The sequence below is a fragment of the Dendronephthya gigantea genome, unplaced genomic scaffold (genome assembly GCF_004324835.1).
Source record: "Dendronephthya gigantea isolate DGI-Jeju-01 unplaced genomic scaffold, DenGig_1.0 000113F, whole genome shotgun sequence".
Taxonomy (NCBI): domain Eukaryota; kingdom Metazoa; phylum Cnidaria; class Anthozoa; order Malacalcyonacea; family Nephtheidae; genus Dendronephthya; species Dendronephthya gigantea.
In genome coordinates this window covers 342,252-361,542 of record NW_021163123.1, presented here as the reverse complement: position 1 = coordinate 361,542, position 19,291 = coordinate 342,252, and the positions used below count along the sequence as shown (strand labels likewise).

Genomic DNA, 19,291 nt, shown 5'->3' with positions numbered 1-19,291 from the left:
GAAGAACGTGACTTCTGGACTATTGGTGACCCAAACATTGATGCTTGGATGTTGGTAACAGGGCAAACGCGAGATGTTTTTGACATCCAATCTTTTGTTCAACAGAACCGTGAAATCGTTGAAGAAATACGAGAAGTACGAAAGAATGTGAATCTGCTCGTTCTCAGAAGTCGATGCCCCCTCCAGAAAGCACTACAACAAATCGAAAGCCGCGAACGGGGAGAAGAAAACGCAGAACAAGTTGAAGTTCCATCGCAAACATATTGGACAACCTTTAAAAGCTGGAGACCGTGGTAAAAAATGCTTAAATAAAACAGTGTTAAGTATATCATGGCTCACATATCAGTGACAAACATAAAAACTTGTGAATTGTGTGTGTGAATTGTGATGAACGCATATTTTTCCGAAGTATTTCATATACGATCTATTGTAAAATATTATGTAGAATATAGTGCTAAGCATATCATAGCTCATGTGTCAGCGACAAACATAATAACTTTTGTGTGAATTGTGCTGAATGCATATTTTTCAGAAGTATTTCATATTATATTGATCTATTGTAAAATATTATGTAGAAAAAACTTTACTAATTTCAAAACGAACAACCGGTTACCAAGATGAACATGTCAACATGTACGAACAGCTCGCCACCAAAAGTTTTAAAAAAATAATTTCAAATCATTTCAATTTTTTTCCTGCTTTGAATTGTCTTGCCATTAATAATTTTGTAACTAGAAAAGATCGTTGAAGTGACTGATCAGCAATAAGTTTACAAAACTTAATCGTACTTTTTTTAAATTTTATCGTGTGACCCACGGCCCATTGAAAACCAGTATCTCAGCTGAATAGCTATATGCGGCGTATAAATATTTTTACAGACTAAACATGACATGTCAATTATCTGTGAACAAAGTCTCGATTCGAATTAGTTTTCTCACTTTGTAACGGGCTACGGGCTACCAATAGAAATCCCTATTAAAATGACGGGCTACGGACGGGCTACCTGTCAAAATGACGGGCTACACCTCTTGCTGGTAGCCCGGCGTTGAAATTTTTCTAAGTGTCCACTCGAATTAGTTTTCTCACTTTGTGACGGGCTACGGGCTACCAATAGAAATCCCTATTAAAACGACGGGCTACCAACGGGCTACCTCTCAAAATGACGGGCTACACCTCTTGCTGGTAGCCCGGCGTTGAAATTCCTCTTAGTGTCCACTCGAATTAGTTTTCTCACTTTGTAACGGGCTACGGGCTAGCAATACAAATCCCTATTGAAACGACGGGCTACCAACGGGCTACTAACGGGCTACCTGTCAAAATTACGGGCTATACCTCTTACTGGCAGCCCGGCGTTGAAATTTTTCTATGTGTCCATTCGAATTACTTTACATATAATAATATATATACAAACATATATATTTTAAAAGAGTGTATATATATATATATATATATATTATATATATATATATATAGATATATATATATATATATATATATATATATATATATATATTTTATTGTTTTTTTAAAAGAGTAACAGCGACTTGGTATTGCTAGCCCGTAGCCCGTTACAAAGTAAGAAAACTAATTGGGATCTACACTTGGAAAAATTTCAACGCCGGGCTACAAGCAAGAGGTGTTGCCCGTCATTTTGAGAGGTAGCCCGTTGGTAGCCCGTCCTTTTAATAGGGATTTCTATTGGTAGCCCGTAGCCCGTTACAAAGTGAGAAAAATAATTCGAGTGGGGACACTTAAAAGAATTTCAACGCCGGGCTACCAGCAAGAGGTATAGCCCGTCATTTTGAGAGGTAGCCCGTTGGTAGCCCGTCATTTTAATAGGGATTTCTATTGGTAGCCCGTAGCCCGTTAGAAAGTGAGAAAACTAATTCGAGTGGACACTTAGAACAATTTCAACGCCGGGCTACCAGCAAGAGGTATAGCCCGTCATTTTGACAGGTAGCCCGTTGGTAGCCCGTCGTTTTAATAGGGATTTCTATTGGTAGCCCGTAGCCCGTTACAAAGTGAGAAAACTAATTCGAGTGTACACTAGAAGAATTTCAACGTCGGGCTACCACCATGCAGGAACATGAGGTCCATGGATGAAATTTTTTTCCAAAGTTTTTTCAGGCACCTTACGTTAAGGAACAAATTAACATCCGGTGCTTTTAGTTGGGAATTAAGTGATATTCTGTAAAAAATCATTGCATTGTACATGAAAGATTTTTTACCATCCCCTACAATAAAGTCGTAACCCACTGTTTGTTTTAGTGAACTTAAACTGCATGAGCTTGGAAGATTTATTCACGAAGATCATTGCCACTAGCGTGTATAGCAAGTCGCATTTTTTTGTTCAGTAGCAGTTGTATTGGGACAAGGAACAAAATGAACTGGGTGCTTATAGATTTTTGAAACGTTGGAAAGACTCAAATATTTTCCGTCTCTATGTACTGAAAACACTTACGAGTTACAGGAAGAAATAAACAAGAATCATGCAATGAATATTTTGTATTAATGTTTACAAAATGCATTCATTTCATACTCATAAGTATTGGATAAGTAATTAACGCTGTACATTAAGAGGTCACACTAATTTTAAGTCTTCAGCCCTTTCTCTTAAACTATTTGGAACACGACATGCATTAAAATTATATTCAGGATCGCGTAATATCGTTGTCCAACGTAAACCAAATTTCGCAATGCCCAGTCGTATACAATTGTCTTCTTTAGATGTAAAGCGAACACCTGAACGCCGTTTTGGTAATACGTGCGACAAAGTAGTTGCAATGTCTTGGCAAACATTGTCTTCCTGAGATGACGACTGATGCTGCTTTTGGTATTCATTGTGAGAACTATTACTTCTGCATGTGCAGTAATTTTTGCATGCACTGGCGCCCTCTCATCGCTACTTCTCGAGATCTTTTCTTTTGATAGTGAACACGTGCAACGTTAGAGCTATGCTTTTGGTCTTCAGATATCCATTTCTGTTCGTTTGGTAAAAGAACCTGTGCACTTTCCGTCTCGATAATCTGTCTGTATCTATAGTAGGGTGAATGTATTTACCAATAGCTTCAAACACCAAAACACTGAAAACACCTGTAAGTTTCTGAAATTGTTTTCCATTTCGATTTACCAACACATACTCGCAAGTTGGCGTTAGGAGGGGTCGTACGTACTTTATATAATTCTCCAACAACTGGATGCTGCATTCGTCAAAATATACACTATCAAAACCGTACCTTTTTGCGGTCTTGAATAATTTCTGATCCACCATTCCTTCATTCTTTTTTGCACTTTCGAACATTAGCAAGGTTAGATGCTGATAGGTCATTGGACGACAACCTTTGACTTTCAAGAACATATACGCCGCAACGAACCGAGTAGCAAATGTAACATCGCCAGTTTTGACTGAAGAAGGAGACACCATGCAATTTTCTAATACAGATTTGTAACGTTCCTCGTGAAATGGAATTAAAGATTGAACTTCGGAAAGGGTTGCCCAACTTCTGCGCGATTCCAGGGTCTCTATGTCTGATTCAGTTGTCCAATTTGATCTCATGTCCTTTGCTAAATACTTCCTTGCTCTCTTGATATACACCTCGGTAACGGCAAAGTTTTGAAGCACGGACGCGGGGGGACGATTAAATTTACGAAAATCCAGTAAGTCAGAAATACTTGCGACGTACGAAATTTGTGCCGATTGTCCGAGACCCCACTTTTCTTTTAAACTGTCTACGAATTTTGATAGCAATTGGGGACATCCCAAAGCGTAATCGATCAAATTAGGAGAATTTAGCACGTCTTCTTCGCCTTCGCCATTCTCGTCACAACAAAACTTTATAAACTTTAACGCTCTGCTAACTCTAATGTCCGATTGTTTCAGAGATTTGCCACCGCCGCAGCTGCTTTGAAGCCACTTGGAGAACGAGCGAGCAAAGTCATTGTGTGCAGAACAGCTCGGAACTGTTTTACACCCTTTTGCCTGAGTCAGTTCTGACTTTGAAATCGACGAAAGGGAAACGTTGAGTTTCTCGTCAAAAAAAAAATACCAAGCATGTTTTGTTTTCACATGTTTACGACAACCTCTTCGACTTTTAAATCCTGAATGTTCACATCCTGTTACTGGGCAATGGTCTAACCCGTCGCTGCCTTTAGCCAAATGCAATCGTCTCGGCTTTGTAAACGCGCCATCAACAGACTTCCAGTCTATTTGACCTTTTCTACGTGCAAACATATGAAACGCAAGAATGCTATGCGAAGAAAATTTGCTTGCTTTTTATAAGGCATACTTAACTTTGGGTGCACAATGCATTTATAATATTGCATGCTGATCATTATTTATATTATTATTTTTATACACACGGTATTTCACTGCGTAAAATGTATTGTTAATTAATATGCCAAGGGGGCAATAAGAGGGGAACAGAAACGGGGGGAACAATAAATGGGTAGCAACAACAAAAAGGGAACACCTGCATGTGCATAACAAATAGTTCCGTTTGTTTGAGGGATTCCTCGCGCGGAACATTTTTGTTCCTAAATAAGGAACAACAATTAACATTGTTCCTCATTCAAACCGTTCCGATATTCGGAACGTGACTCAATTGGAACAATTAAGTTCACCTAGGAACAATTTGTTCCGTTTGAACTGTTGTTCCTCTTGAAATAGGAACGGAACACGTCATTTACATGCGTTCCTAATAAGCTGTTTTAATCCATGCATACACCGTAAGAAAGCACTTATGCTTTCTTCTTTCACGCATTTTGTAATTCAAATGAGTTTTTCACGAGATTTAACATGCTCATAGCCTAGTGCTTCAGTCTAATCGAAATAATCCGTGCAATAAAGGGTTAATCATACACAATTAGGGCAATCGTGAAATTGTAAAAGGAACAATATTTAGGTATACGCATACTGGCCATGTATCATAATCATAATTTTAATGTTCTTTTCTTCTTGTGGCACAACGATATAAATTTAATGAACGTTAAAGCACCACCAAAAGAGCCGGCGAAGTGTGCAATAAAATTGCTAAGCCACATTTTTACAGAAACTGAGCTGCAGGATAGAATCCTGTTCAAGTGCAGCAAGTCCAGCAAGGAACCGTTGGATGCTGTACGAGTAACCAAATCGTTTGGTAAGACGATTTGTTATTCTAATTAACGCATGTCCAATAAACTTATCCAATTGCATGGGAAGACCTTAGAGATAGGGTAAATAATGCATACTATGCTTTATGAGACAATTTTTATTTATCGTTTAGATGTTCTCAATATCAAGTATAGTGAGGATAGGGTGAAGAAGTCCTACCAGGTGATTGTGGATGCCTGTAATCAAAAGTGTAGGGATATACGAAGGAAAATGATTAAAAAAGAAAAAAAAGAGGAAATATGTAGTGGTGTAACCACTGATGATAAGAAATGAACATAATAAACAATGCCATATTATTATTACTATTATTATTCAATGTTATTAAAGTACACGGTATGTTGTTAATAAAGTTATTTTTACGACAACAGAGTATTATATCTGTTTTTTCCCTAATCAAATCTGGATCTAAGCATTTTGCAGGATATTGCCAGGGTTTTGCATAATCTTGCCATGGTTTTGCATGATCTGCCAGGGTTTTTCATGATCTTGCCAGGGTTTTGCATGATCTTGCCAAGGTTTTGCAAGATCTTGCCAGGGTTTTGCAGGATCTTGCCAAGATTTTGCATAATCTTGCCAAGGTTTTGCATAATCTTGCCAAGGTTTTGCATAATCTTGCCAAGGTTTTGCATGATCTTGCTAAGATTTTGCATGATCTTGTTAGGGTTTTGCATGATCTTGCCAGGGTTTTGCAGGATCTTGCCAAGGTTTTGCATGATCTTGCCAAGGTTTTGCATAATCTTGCCAAGGTTTTGCATGATCTTGCCAAGGTTTTGCATGATCGTGCCAAGGTTTTGCATGATCTTCCCTGGGTATTGCATGATCTTGCCAAGATTTTGCAGGATCTTGCCAAGGTTTTAAAAGATCTTGCAAAGATTTTAGAGGATCTTGCAAAGGGTTTTCATGATCTTGCGAAGGTTTTCCAAGATCTTGCGAAGATTTTACAGGATCTTGCAAAGCTTTTGCAGGATCTTGCCAAGGTTTTCCAAGATTGTGCTAAGATTGAATTAGATTGTGCTAAGATTGAATTGATTATTAATGAAATTTGGAAAAATAATAAGAAACTCCAAGACTGGATGAATACAACATGGCTTCCTGAGAGGATTTGCAATATGCAATGGGGCATGCTTTGCACTCTGCTGCTGTTGTACAACAGTAGTTTTTTTTACACTGTATGCGATTCAACGAAGTGCCTAAACTTTCTACTAATAATATATCCGGCAGGCAAATGTTGCACAAACGGACAGCTTCTTCGACTTGGATATTCCGGAATTATATGTTATAAAAATTACCTACTAATGAATTAATTTATATATATTTATTCAATCATATTATTTTTAAGGTATGTTGAAAGTAATATTCGTTGTGCAAGTGCGTATCGTCAATACAACATCTCGCTTCCGAAGTGGCTCCATAACCGACTAAGGCAGTTTGTCATGCATTGTCAGAAGCGCTTTTATAAAATAACATGTATATAACGCGTGTTCTGATTGGTTGAAGCCCGTGTTTGGATCAGGCCATCCAAACACGGAAATTTCGCGGGTAAAAACAAAACAAATTTATTATGGTTTGTTATTTTATAAAACAATTACTTAATGGTTTCCGTGTTTGGATGAACTGATCCAAACACTTGGGAATGTTGCTCGAGTTAAGAAAAGCTCGCAAAACACTCGCCTTCGGCTCGTGTTTCGCGCGCTTTTCTTAACTCTCGCAACATTCCCGCGTGTTTGGATCAGGCCATCCAAACACGGAAACCATTAAGTAATTGTATAATCCTCAACCGACACGTTAGAAAGATCTAGTGTCATTCCTAAGAGTTATGGTGAGTTTACGATTAAAAGCCAGAGCAAAAGTGACACGTCCTACTGTGTTCAGTTTGGTGACCTTACTACCATGCATGCCATCATGCAGTTGCTACGACTGGCAAAAAACACCACTGGCCTTGCAAGCATTTTCTAGCAATCTACAAACACTTTTCTGAATGGAACTGGGAAGCAATGTCACTATCCTATACAAGGCTAGTGTATACTTTAAAATAGATTCTGCAGTTGTCCCAATCGACTCAGAGATTTCTTTCACAAAGCTTATCAACACATGATATTCCTGATAATGTCTCACTAAGCGAGAAATTCGATACAGCCACACATGTTGATGACTTTTCGTCAAGTGAATCTGATGATGATTGTAATAAATCAGAGGAGCAACCTATAACTAATCCACAGCATGAAGGCAAATGTTGCAGGGAAATGTTAAAGAACTGCAAAATCTTACTAAGAAAATGTGAACTGGCAAAAAAGAAATCGAAAGACTATGCAAGACTCCCGCTTCGCTTAAGTCTGAAGAGGAAGAATAATGATACTATAGAGATTTTGACCCCGAAGAAAAAACAAAGAAAATTCAACCTTTTGTTGGAGCAAGATATCAGTCACACACTGTTTGCCAACTCGGAAAATAATAACATGGATTTGGAAAGGAATGGCAAAAATCACCAGCAGAGCCTAGTAGGTCCTTGGAATACAGAAGACAAGGAAGACTTAGATGCGAGACTTAAAAGCAAGATGGTATGTATGAAAACATGGAATGTGCATTGAATGGAATGGAATGTGCCACAAAAACCATGCATAGAGTATAATAACTATAGAGTCACCAGATCCTGAGACATGGTTGACTATCCAACATTTGGAACATCTTGACTCAAATGTTACGTTGTACCAAGTCTCTAAGCTGAACATTTTAGATAAATCAGGATGGTTATGTGACTCTGAAATACACGCTGGACAACTGCTTCTCAAAATGGAATTTCTTCTTGTCGATGGTCTGAGTAATCTTGCTGTGAGAGTGGCCTTGGCAACACCAGCTATGAGTCAGTTTGTACAGATTATTAACACTGGTGCACACTGGGTTTGCATGAGTACCATTTCATTTAGTCCTGGCACTGTTAAACTGTACAACACGGCAAATACCATTGCAATCCGCCATGCTTGTCAAATGCTTGTGTTTTCTGGGGACAACGTAACATTTATAAATGAAAAAGGCAACTAAATTCTAATTACTCTGGCTTATTTGCATTAGCCATTGCAACTGACTTGTGCCATGGTGTAGACCCAGCTACAGAATCATATGACCAGTCAAAATTGCGTCAGCACTACAATTTTAATTGCTTAGTTGCTCGTTGACTCGTTCGTATTGCCGTCAATGACTCGCCTCTACCTGCACAGCCATCGAGCAGCAAAAGTAAACAATTGACAGAAAAATCTCGAAGCAGACGTTGTCTAGATATATCTCAACAAAACATTGCACAAAACAACGTTGATAAACAAGGAAAGCTGAAGATTTTGTGTGTGAATGACAACAGCTATAACCTTGGTTGTAGTACCACAATAAAGTCAAATCCTGAACACGAAGCAAAATCTGAAAGACCAGTTTTACCTTTAGACCGACACGTCAAGAGGTATGGGGAAATTGTTTAAAACATCGAGAAAAAATTAACGGCGAAAAAAGTCGAACTCAAAGAACTTGATAACAGTCTAGAAAGGGCGAACATGCAAAACACCGGACATTTGTCAAAATGCGGAAATTGTCATTTGAAATTAGGACATACCAGAAAATCATGTCATTTTAGTCCTTGAAAGTCTGCATTATCGTGCGGAATACTTTCAAAGCACGCGAATCAAAAATCTAGTGGAGCAAACATTAACAAAAACGTAGAAAAACTAGAAAGCCAATTACGAAAAGCAAAAAATGATCTAGATAGTACGAAATCAGCCGTGATAAGACTAAACAACTCTGCAGACAAAAGGACATCATTTTAAATTAACAGCCTCAGAGATCTACTACATCATGTGGGCGCAGATTTTGGCTAATTCTAAACAAGGATGTTGCTTTTTTGCAAAGCAAGTTGAGGGGCACTCTGCCAACTCGGAAAAACGTTTTGAATCTTTTAAATTCGGTTGTAAACAAATAATCAAAAGTGAGACCGGAGGCTACGTCAGCTGAAGTACAAGAGTCTTGTTGATTAAACCGTTTTACCAGCGGAAAGATGAACTGACAGTTCACTTTAAAAAGGAAGTCTAATGTCTAAGTTGCATGATCAACTGTTAACCGAGCTCGACGAAGGCCACGGATATTGTTAATATCGGCCCGACCCTTGCTGCTGAATGTGAATGTTCATCCGATAACGAAGACCTCCACCGTGACTAAAATGAGGCAAATTCACAATTTCACTTCCACATAATCACTGAATTTAACATTCTGAAAAACTTAAATTATCTAAAAACATCCAAGGCAACCGGGGTTCACGGGATCCCTGCAAGAATATTGAAATTATCTAGCAATATTATTATACCTGGTATATTTGTTGACGATTGGAAAATAGCTAGGGTAACACCTGTTTATAAATCAGAAGATAGAACGAAATGTGAGAACTACCGCCCAATATCTATTCTTCCCATAATTAGTAAACTATTTGAGAAATAATAATTTGGTCAACTTTATCAATACCCGATAGATCACTCTGCTCTCACGTTTTCAATCGGGCTTCCGACCCAAACATTCGAAATTGTCCTTATAATTACAAATGAGTGATAAGTGGATTGAAAATATGGACAATGGAGAAATAACCAGATTAATTTCAGTTGATATTAAGAAAGCCTTTGACTCTATTGATCATAAAATCTTACTAAAGAAGTTGTACGAGCGTTCAAAATTTAGAGCTAGAATGGTTCCAATCTTACTTAGCGAAACGCAGTCAAGTCTGCGTGGTTGATGGCTATACACATCTTCAGCCAAAGAAATTATATGCCGAGTCCCACCACTGAACTGTATAACATGGAAGGTTACCTCCAGTATCTATAAGTGAAGCCAAAAATGGCGGCTTATAAAGCTTTCTTGGGCGTCATTCTCAGTCTCCCAAACGCGTTTTTTTCGCGCGGTCAACTAAGGCGCGGGAAATTTAAAATGCAAAGGCCTGCTACTTTCTTCAATCTTTTCTACGTACTGTTCCCAAGCAAAAATATATTAGGCGTTAGTGTAAAAAGCTGATAGGAAATTCAAAATGTGAAACAACTGCAAGTTGATAAAAATGCCACGTTATTGCGTGGTACCCCGCTGTAAAAGCAACGACCGAAAAAAGGAAAATAGGCCTGTATTTTTTCACAGGTAAATATAATTTTACTGTAAAATAAATTATGAAAGTATTGTATAAAACGCGAGCTTTATAGAATTTATAGTTGAAAAGCATCCCTAAAGAATTTCATTGGTCTACCTAATGTATGCGCCTATGTTTAATTTTGTTTGGGGCCGGGGGCTTTAAATTTGTTTTGTTTTGGGGGCTTTAAATCAGTTTACAATAAAAGCGCGCGAATTTTTCTTGGGAAGAAAGAAAAATGGCGACTGTTGTTGTTATCGTAACTGACAAATATAATCAACATTTCGCCGTTTTATCATGACCCTATCATGGTTTAACTAAAGCAATTGTCTGTCATTTTTTCCCGTACTATTTTGTTCAGATACAGTTTGTAGTTGATCATTATTCTCAGACAGTAGCGTGTCAGCCCGACGATTTCGTCCGGCTATGCTAATTTTACCGTGTTCACAGAGTGTAAAAAAACAATGCATTTCTAAAGAATAAATAATGACAATGATTTGACATTTGCATAGCGGGACAAAATTGTCGGGCTGGCTACGCTACTGTTCTCAGAGCAAATAGAAACTTCTGTTTGACGAAGTCGTTTTTGTGAAATATAAAAATTTATAAAAATATAAACACAAAAAAACAACCTTTTGAATAATAAATTGCTTTATTTTTCTATTCATAATTATATATGATGGCCTTTAATATGTTAAATCCAAGTATAAAAGTGTATGGTTCATTAATTTAAAGTATACAGTTGACCTAACCGCATAAAAGTGTAAAATCCAAGGCACAAGAAAAAAAAATGCAATTTGTCATTAAATAGATTCCCAGTGAAAAATACAGATTTAATCACAAAGTGGGAAAAAGCAATAAATAAAGTTGATAGACAAGGAAATCCCTGGAAAGCAAGCAAGTTCAGCCGCATATGTAGCAATCATTTTTCGATCTCTGATTATACAACAACCAAAAATGGATCAACTGTTCTAAAAAAAGATGCTGTGCCAACACAATCCCTCACCATCAATACTAATAATCATCAAATATCACACCTCCAAAGAATGGACATAAAGGAACTAGAACTATGTTTAAAGCAAGAGAGAAGTTTGGAACAATCCAGCCCCATGGAACAAGAAGGTCCTTCAGTAAGAGATGTAATGAGTGACCATAACTATGCCAAGCCCCCACAGTTTTCACACGTGGTTGAACCAGTAAAAGCAAAGAAAACCCCATGTCAATACATGAGAGAAGTTAAACGGCGACGAATAAAAGCATTACAGCAAAAGCTAAGACGACGAGAAAGCAAAGCAAGAAACATGAAACAGCTCATTAACACTCTGAAAAAGAAATTGTTCATCAAAGAAGAGGAAGCAGAACTACTGCATAATAACTTTGATGGTCTCAGTCTATCCTTGTTTAACAATGCTATGAAGAACAACAAGGCACCACCAGGTGGTAGAAGATACAGTGAGGAAATTAAAGAGTTTGCAGTTACAATACATTTCTACTCACCAGCTGCCTATGACTTCCTGCGAACCATCATTCCCCTCCCTGCTCCCTCGCTGATTAAACGCTGGGCAAGATCAGTGGACTGTGAACCTGGCTTCATAACCGAGGCTTTGAACATCCTGAGATGTGAAATTGAAGACCATCCAGAGAAGATAGACTGCTGTCTGGTGTTTGATGCAATGGCAATCAGGAAACAAACAATGTGGGATCCAAAACTGGATGAATTTGTTGGCTTTGTAAACTATGGCCTAGCACAGATAGAATCACCAGAAGTTATGGCTTCGGAGGCCCTAGTTTTTGCACTGGTTGGATTACGCAGTCACTGGAAGTGCCCCATTGCATATTTCCTCATCGATAAGCTATCAGCATCTGTTCAGGCTGAACTTGTTCGAAAAGCTTTAATCCTAACAGCTGAAATTGGTCTCAAGGTCTGGTGCATTACATCTGATGGCACTTCATCCAATATTGCTACCTTCAAGCTGCTTGGTTGTGTATTTGGATTGACATACAAATCCATGATAACCAAGTTTAAACATCCAACGCTTGGTTATGATGTTTTTGTTGTGCTGGATCCTTGTCACATGCTGAAGCTTGCAAGAAATACCCTAGCAAGCCTCGAATCAATATTTGTGCAAAATGAAGGAATCCATTGGAAGTTCTTCAAGCATTTGAATGAAGTACAAGAAAACCACGGCATGAAGCTCGCCAATAAGTTAACCACCAATCACATCAAGTACGAGAAGCACAAGATGAAAGTAGACCTTGCTGCACAAACCCTCAGTACATCTGTTGCTGATGCCATCGATTTTCTGAACATCGCTGAAAAAGATCCCAGATTCCACAACAGTGAAGCCACAGTCACATTCATCCGCCATTTAGATAAGGTCTTTGATATTCTTAACTCCAGGAATCCTTTGGGAAAGAGAAGCAAGCAACCTTTGAAGTTGATAAACAAGAATACCTGGGAAGCAGAACTTTTAGAGATTGCAAATTACTTGCTGTCATTAAAGTCAGGTGATGGTCAACTGTTGATTAAACACAAGAGGAAAACCTTCATCCTGGGCTTCGTGGTCACAATCAAGTCTACCATTGAGATGGCCACAACCATGCTAACACAGCAAGTCAATCCATTCAAATACCTCCTGACCTATAAATTCTCGCAGGACCACATAGAGCTGCTTTTCTCGTGTATTCGTGCAAGAGGTGGATGGAATAACAACCCCAATTGCCTTCAACTGAAGTACACGCTCCGAAGAATGTTGCTAAAGAATTCAATCACTGCATCGCGAAATGCAAATTGTCAGATCCTAGATCAGCATTCTGTAGTGCCAGTCTTGCATACCCAAAAGCATCGTTCTCCTTTGAAAGACAAGCCTACCACAGGGATGACCATGAAGACGACAGCCAAATACATGCCATGATGCAACATTTGCAAGTAGCAGAACACTTGGAGTTCACTATGTATGTGCTGCATTACATCTGTGGATTCATTGTATCGAAGCTGGAGAAGAAATATCCTGTCCACAGTGCATAGTCAATATTACAGAGTCACCAAGTCAGAGCCAAGAAAGATCAGATCACGACTATTGCTCTAAAACCACTGACAACATGTATGACAATGCCTCTACATTTACCAACCTTGTGAACAAAGGTGGTCTACGCCTCCCTTCTGTACTTGTCCTGAAAGTAGTGTCATATGCAGAACAAGTGTTTAAATATTATGTATCAAGTGCCACCAACGACAGCATCACCAAAGAAAAAAGGCTGAAAGAGAAAATGGTAACAGAAGTCAGCCAGCATTTTGCCGAAATTGACATACCTAAAAAAGAAACTCATGAACAGTGTTTAAATGAGACATTATTTGATAATCACAATCTCTGGTTAGTCAAATGTATTGCTGATCAGTTCTTCAAGTTAAGACTGTTTACCTACGCCAAAACCTACAATGAAATTATTGTGAAGAAGGGACTTCCAAGTCAGAGGCATCAAATGAACAAACTCATTTTGTTCCAAAACCAATGAATGATTGAGAACTTGAAATATGTAAATAGTGTAAATAAATTTAAATTATAACATAATCATGTAAATAAACTAAATATTTGAATAAGAATGACATCCTTGATAATAAAAATTTTCAGCATTATTTATAAATTGTAAAGATTTATGCAAAAATCGTTAATACAATATTTTAAATATTTATAATCGAACAGTCGAACATGTTGAGTCGTTGACTTGAAATAAAATATTCATATATAATATATTAAATGAACATATACTTGCCTTTTGCAAAATGTAATTAGCAGATTTATAAGCAAAAAACGAAGTTCAAATCGTATTCCTTCTTGTTTTTAATTAAATCAATGAAAACGACACGCCTCGCCGTTTGCAATGTAATAATGATAAAGTTTGACGATTGACCGCGCGTTTGGGAAACTGAGAATGACGCCCAAGAAGGCTTCATGACCGCCATTTTTGGCTTCACTTTTGGATTGCGTAATTCCTTTAAGTTAGCCTTCCATGTTATACAGTTCAGTGAGTCCCACAGGGATCTATTTTAGGACCCCTCATGTTCTTATTATATATAAATTATAAGCCAGAATGTTTAAAAAACACAACTCCTGGCATATATGTCGATGATACGCAAATATATGCGTCTTCCTCAAGTTTCTCAGAACTAAGAATAAAACTTAATCAAGATCTAGAAAATATATAGTCAAATAGCTCTCCCAAAATAAATTACAGCTTCATACAAAAAAGACAAAAGCAATGTTTATAGGATCTTCTTATAATTTGAAACACAAAGTTGGGAATGATCAAGTAATGATTAATGATAAACCTGTTACTCTCTTGTTTGGGAATAGAACTAGACGAAAAAATGAGCTGGGATAAGCATATAGATGCAACATGCAGAAAAGTTGCCTCCGGCATTGGAATTATTAAAAGAGTAAAACAATTTGTACCGTACGAAAGTTTACAAAATTTGTATAATTCTCTCGTGCTCCCATATTTTGATTATTGCTCTCCTTTATGGGATATTTGTGGAAGCTTACTCATAGAAAAATTGCAAAAACTACAAAATAGGCATAAAATATATATAGACATAAAATGAATAAATCTGTTTTGATGTCTAAAATACCAAACAACCACTCATCCTCTAACTTAAAACATAAATTTATTGCCAGGGAGACAAACATGAGCAATTATTATCTTAGAAATGGCGACATAAATCTCTCACTTCCTAAACCAAAAATTGAATATTTAAAAAAGAGTTTTGGTTACAGTGGGGCAGCGATTCCCTAAAGGCCGTGCATTATTTTCAGCATTTTCCTTCAAATTTCCCACGCCCATACGGAGCAGCTGATGAACAACCAAATGAAACCACCATTCTCCGTCGAATTGGACTAATAAATTGTAAGTGGTTCCTGAGGCCTAAAGTAGCTGCAAGCGAATTCGCTGACACAATTGAGAAGAACCTGAAGCTCCTTGCTGATTCTGACTCCAAGTTCGTCAGAGTAGTATTGTCCCACTATACGGCCAGGACAATACTACTCGTCAGCCATCGTAAGTTTGCAACCGTACAAGACAAACTTGCTTCATTTATTCAATCACTGCAGAAACTAAACACCACAAATGACGATGGCGACGCCAATGCAGATGATATCAAGCAGTTCCTCAAAGCAATGCTAACTGATGTCGAAGAAATCAACACTTTCTTCGAAAGCATGTTTAAACTTGGAGGAGAAATGTACCTGTTAGGCGTGCATTATAGCACTGTGAAGACCATTCTCTCCAACTGGCAGAGAAAAACGCTTCCCAGACCCCAGAGGCTCAGCAGTTTGCCAATAACCCAACAATCAAAGGCCTCAAGCAACATCTTGTGACAACGTGTCAAAAGAAATATGTGCAAACAAGCCGAATAATCAGGCGTCCAGGAACGTGCAATTTGGCCGCTCTTCTTGACTCCGAATCTGATGATGATGATAATCTGCAATCATTATGCACCCACCAACAACCCACAAACCAGCTCGAATCGACCACACAGAAAAGAGAAAAGCTCCATCAACTCCTAAGGGGGAGGGGAAAATCAAGATGCCAAAAAACATGATGCCAAAAAGGACATTACTATCTGTCCATCAGCAAGTGCCGACAAAGTTTAAAATACATTTCGTAAACATAGAATAGTCTACCAAAGCAAGCAAAGGAAACAAAATCTTTAGGGATTTTTAAAAATATGATAAAATAATAACTACTGAGTCAGACATCGATTCTTCCTAGTTTTTATCTTCTTTCATACTTACATTGCATGTTTATTCGTTTATATTATATTATAATACTATATTTTTAATACTTGTACATATGTATTTTTAATCTATTGTAATTGTGTGACGTCCCTGACGGAAACCATCGACAGATGATGAGGGTAGCGTGGTTAAATAAAGTTATATATATATATATATATATATATATATATTATAATTATATATATATATATATATAATATATATATATATATATATATATATATATATATATATATATAGGTTATCACATGAGGGGCGAGGTGATATCAGTTTTATCGTTTGAGGGACGATATCATAAATGTCACGAGTGAGCGCAGCGAACGAGGGACATTTATGATATCGTCCTGAAAGCGATAAAACTGATATCACCTCGTCCCGATTGTGATAACCTGTTTATCAGATACTTCTTTTTGATCTATAAAGCAATCGACATTGACTGAAACAAACCTCGAACTGCTCGAGTCAGCCATCTTTGTTTTGACAGCGGCAAATGCAGCGGGGCAAAAAGCGATATCAGTGACAAAAAGCGATATCAGTGACAAAAAGCGATATCAGTGACGATATCGTTTTTATGTCACCTTGTTATCGCCCTGATAAAGGCACAAGTATGTGATAAATATATATATATATATATTATAGATCAAAAAGAAGTATGTGATAAACAGGTTATCACAATCGGGACGAGGTGATATCAGTTTTATCGCTTTCAGGACGATATCATAAATGTCCCTCGTTCGCTGCGCTCACTCGTGACATTTATGATATCGTCCCTCAAACGATAAAACTGATATCACCTCGCCCCTCATGTGATAACCTATATATATAATTATATATATATATTATATTATAATATATATATATATAAATATATATATATATATATATATATATATATATAGACGGTCAGCGGTTATACGCATGGACATGCGCATTTGTGAGGGGATCAGGCATGCTTTTGGTTTGCTTTTGTGTGGTTCATATTTTGTTAAATACTGATATATACCTAAATACACGATATTGCAACACAAAATTAACGTCGAAACACGTTGGAACACTAGGGAGCCACCTTCAGGTAAAACACGGAAAATGCAGGATTGAATGAAATATTTCTCGTTTCTTCCATTTTTCTTCTAAAAGAATGAGGGAAATGGTTTACTAGTTTACAACATGTCAACGAGTTCATTAAGTCATTGTATTATTTCGTTTTGCGAGTTAGAAAAATAGGTGGCTGTTTTGGTTGATTTCGAAAGACGCATGAACCTGCTGAGGGAATTGATAAAGATATTGATGACCAACAGGGAAAAGGTAAAAACGAAAAATGCTTTTCTAAGGAAAATAGTTTCATTCCTTCAGAAGTAAACATAATTCACGTTAATTTTTTTGTTTTTCGTAAAAACATCGGAAGGCTTTGAAACACAAAAGCTAGTAGCGGTGGCAAATTAAACGAAATTCCGTTAAGTCATGTGATCAAATCGGTTCATCGTTTTAGTCACATGACTTCACGATTTCTAATTCTAATTCACACACCCTAAAATCATTTCGCCATTTTGCTAGTTTATTTGTTCATCTTTCTTGCTTTCTAAACATGTCTCTGGTTCAGCTTAAAATAATTTATACATATTATTCCAGAAAAAGGACCACACCGCTCCTCATTTCTGAAAAGGAGCTATTACAAGACGATTTTCAGACGTTTAAAAACAGATTGATGACAGAGGTGCCATATTTGGCTAAAATGCGTTCTCCCGTGATACTCACGGTAATAGACGATCAGCTGGAGGTTGATCTTTCCGCAGAATATTTTCAGATGCAAATGAAGGAACTTCTGAACAAGAGGAAGGAAATAACACTGCAAGCATTTACATTCGAGTCTCCAGGAACAAGTGCGGCAGAGCCAGTAGAGTCACGTCGAAAATCTTTAACTTTAAATCTTCGTGCAATCGCTCGAAAGCTTCCCCCCAAAAAACCCGTTGCCACATCTCCACCTTTGTGTCCACAATTACAGAGCGTAAGTCCTTGTCTAAGGCCTTTCCTTGGTCATATGTTCGTCCAAATGTATTCATTTTTGTACAGTGTTGCACGGTAAGATTCGCGCGAAAATTAAAATTAGAAAAACAGTCAACAATAACACGAAGTCGTGTGACTAAAACGATGAACCGATTTGATCACATGACTTAACCGAATTTGAATTTGGAATAGCGGCAGTGTCTGCAGTTTAGTGATTTTCGTAATTATATTCTTGCAAAATTCTTGTTTTAAATAAGACGGAAGACAGTTGAGAACAAACGGGGGCCCAATAGGAAAAAGAGAGCAACAAGATAACCAATGACATTAAAACCACTGAATAGATCCAATGTTGACTGACATTAGTACTCATGAACAACAGCGCAATGTTGAAGCTGAAAGTAACAACAGTAAGTAGGACAACAATCTCTGTATGTACGTCTGTCCATTTGTCTTTCAAAGCATGTCCTTATCAGTGATGAATGCATGTCCTTATCTGCTTCACTGATATATTGTATATTATATTCAGGTTCAGAGTCGTCTGTCAGTGGGATGGATGATATGATTCCGGGCAGATTATTTAATTCTTTGTCGAAAGAAATGCAGAAAAGTAAGCCATCACCCAATGTGATCAACTCGTACTTAAACTAAGAGTTTAAATCAAGATGAGCCCGTATTAAGAAAATGCCAGCAACAGAACGATGCTCAAGATTGTTTAAGCTTTATCCATGCTTCAAAAACCCTGTTTATTTTATCAGAATACACTGACTTTGAACATTCCTCTATGAGTATGCTATTTCAATCAACATTTTATCAAGTTAGATAGTTTGCTATTAACTGAACCCACTACCTTTGAATTGGCTGTCATGCACATTATGGTACATGCAATGCATCCTATTTTTATATTCACTATATGTAATGCCTGTGATATGTGGTAACAATGATCATAGATACTGGTAGATGATGTAACATCAGATGAAAAATTAACTGTACAATTTCTATGTTAAAACATATCTTTCCTAGATTATTGAAGAAGTGCGCCGGATTACCAAAAAAGCTTCCAATAATGATCCAAAAAAATTATGAATGAATGTGTGATAAGATTAGAAAAAGAGCTGGATATATTGCTATACCATGGTTGCTCAAAGCAAAGGATGGAGCTCCCTAAAAAACCTGGAAAGGGTAAGTATATATATTTCAAAA

The 19,291-nt window shown here is 37.4% G+C and overlaps 1 protein-coding gene across 1 annotated transcript; it reads right to left on the bottom strand.

Annotated features, from left to right (window-relative positions):
• Window positions 1–5,806: 5,806 nt before the first annotated feature.
• Window positions 5,807–8,368, bottom strand: LOC114535228. Its single transcript, XM_028556608.1, has 2 exons — window positions 8,357–8,368; window positions 5,807–6,142 (listed from the first exon to the last, which is right to left on the bottom strand). The coding sequence occupies exons 1-2, from the start codon at window positions 8,366–8,368 to the stop codon at window positions 5,807–5,809; spliced, it is 348 nt and encodes a 115-aa protein (XP_028412409.1).
• Window positions 8,369–19,291: the final 10,923 nt, after the last annotated feature.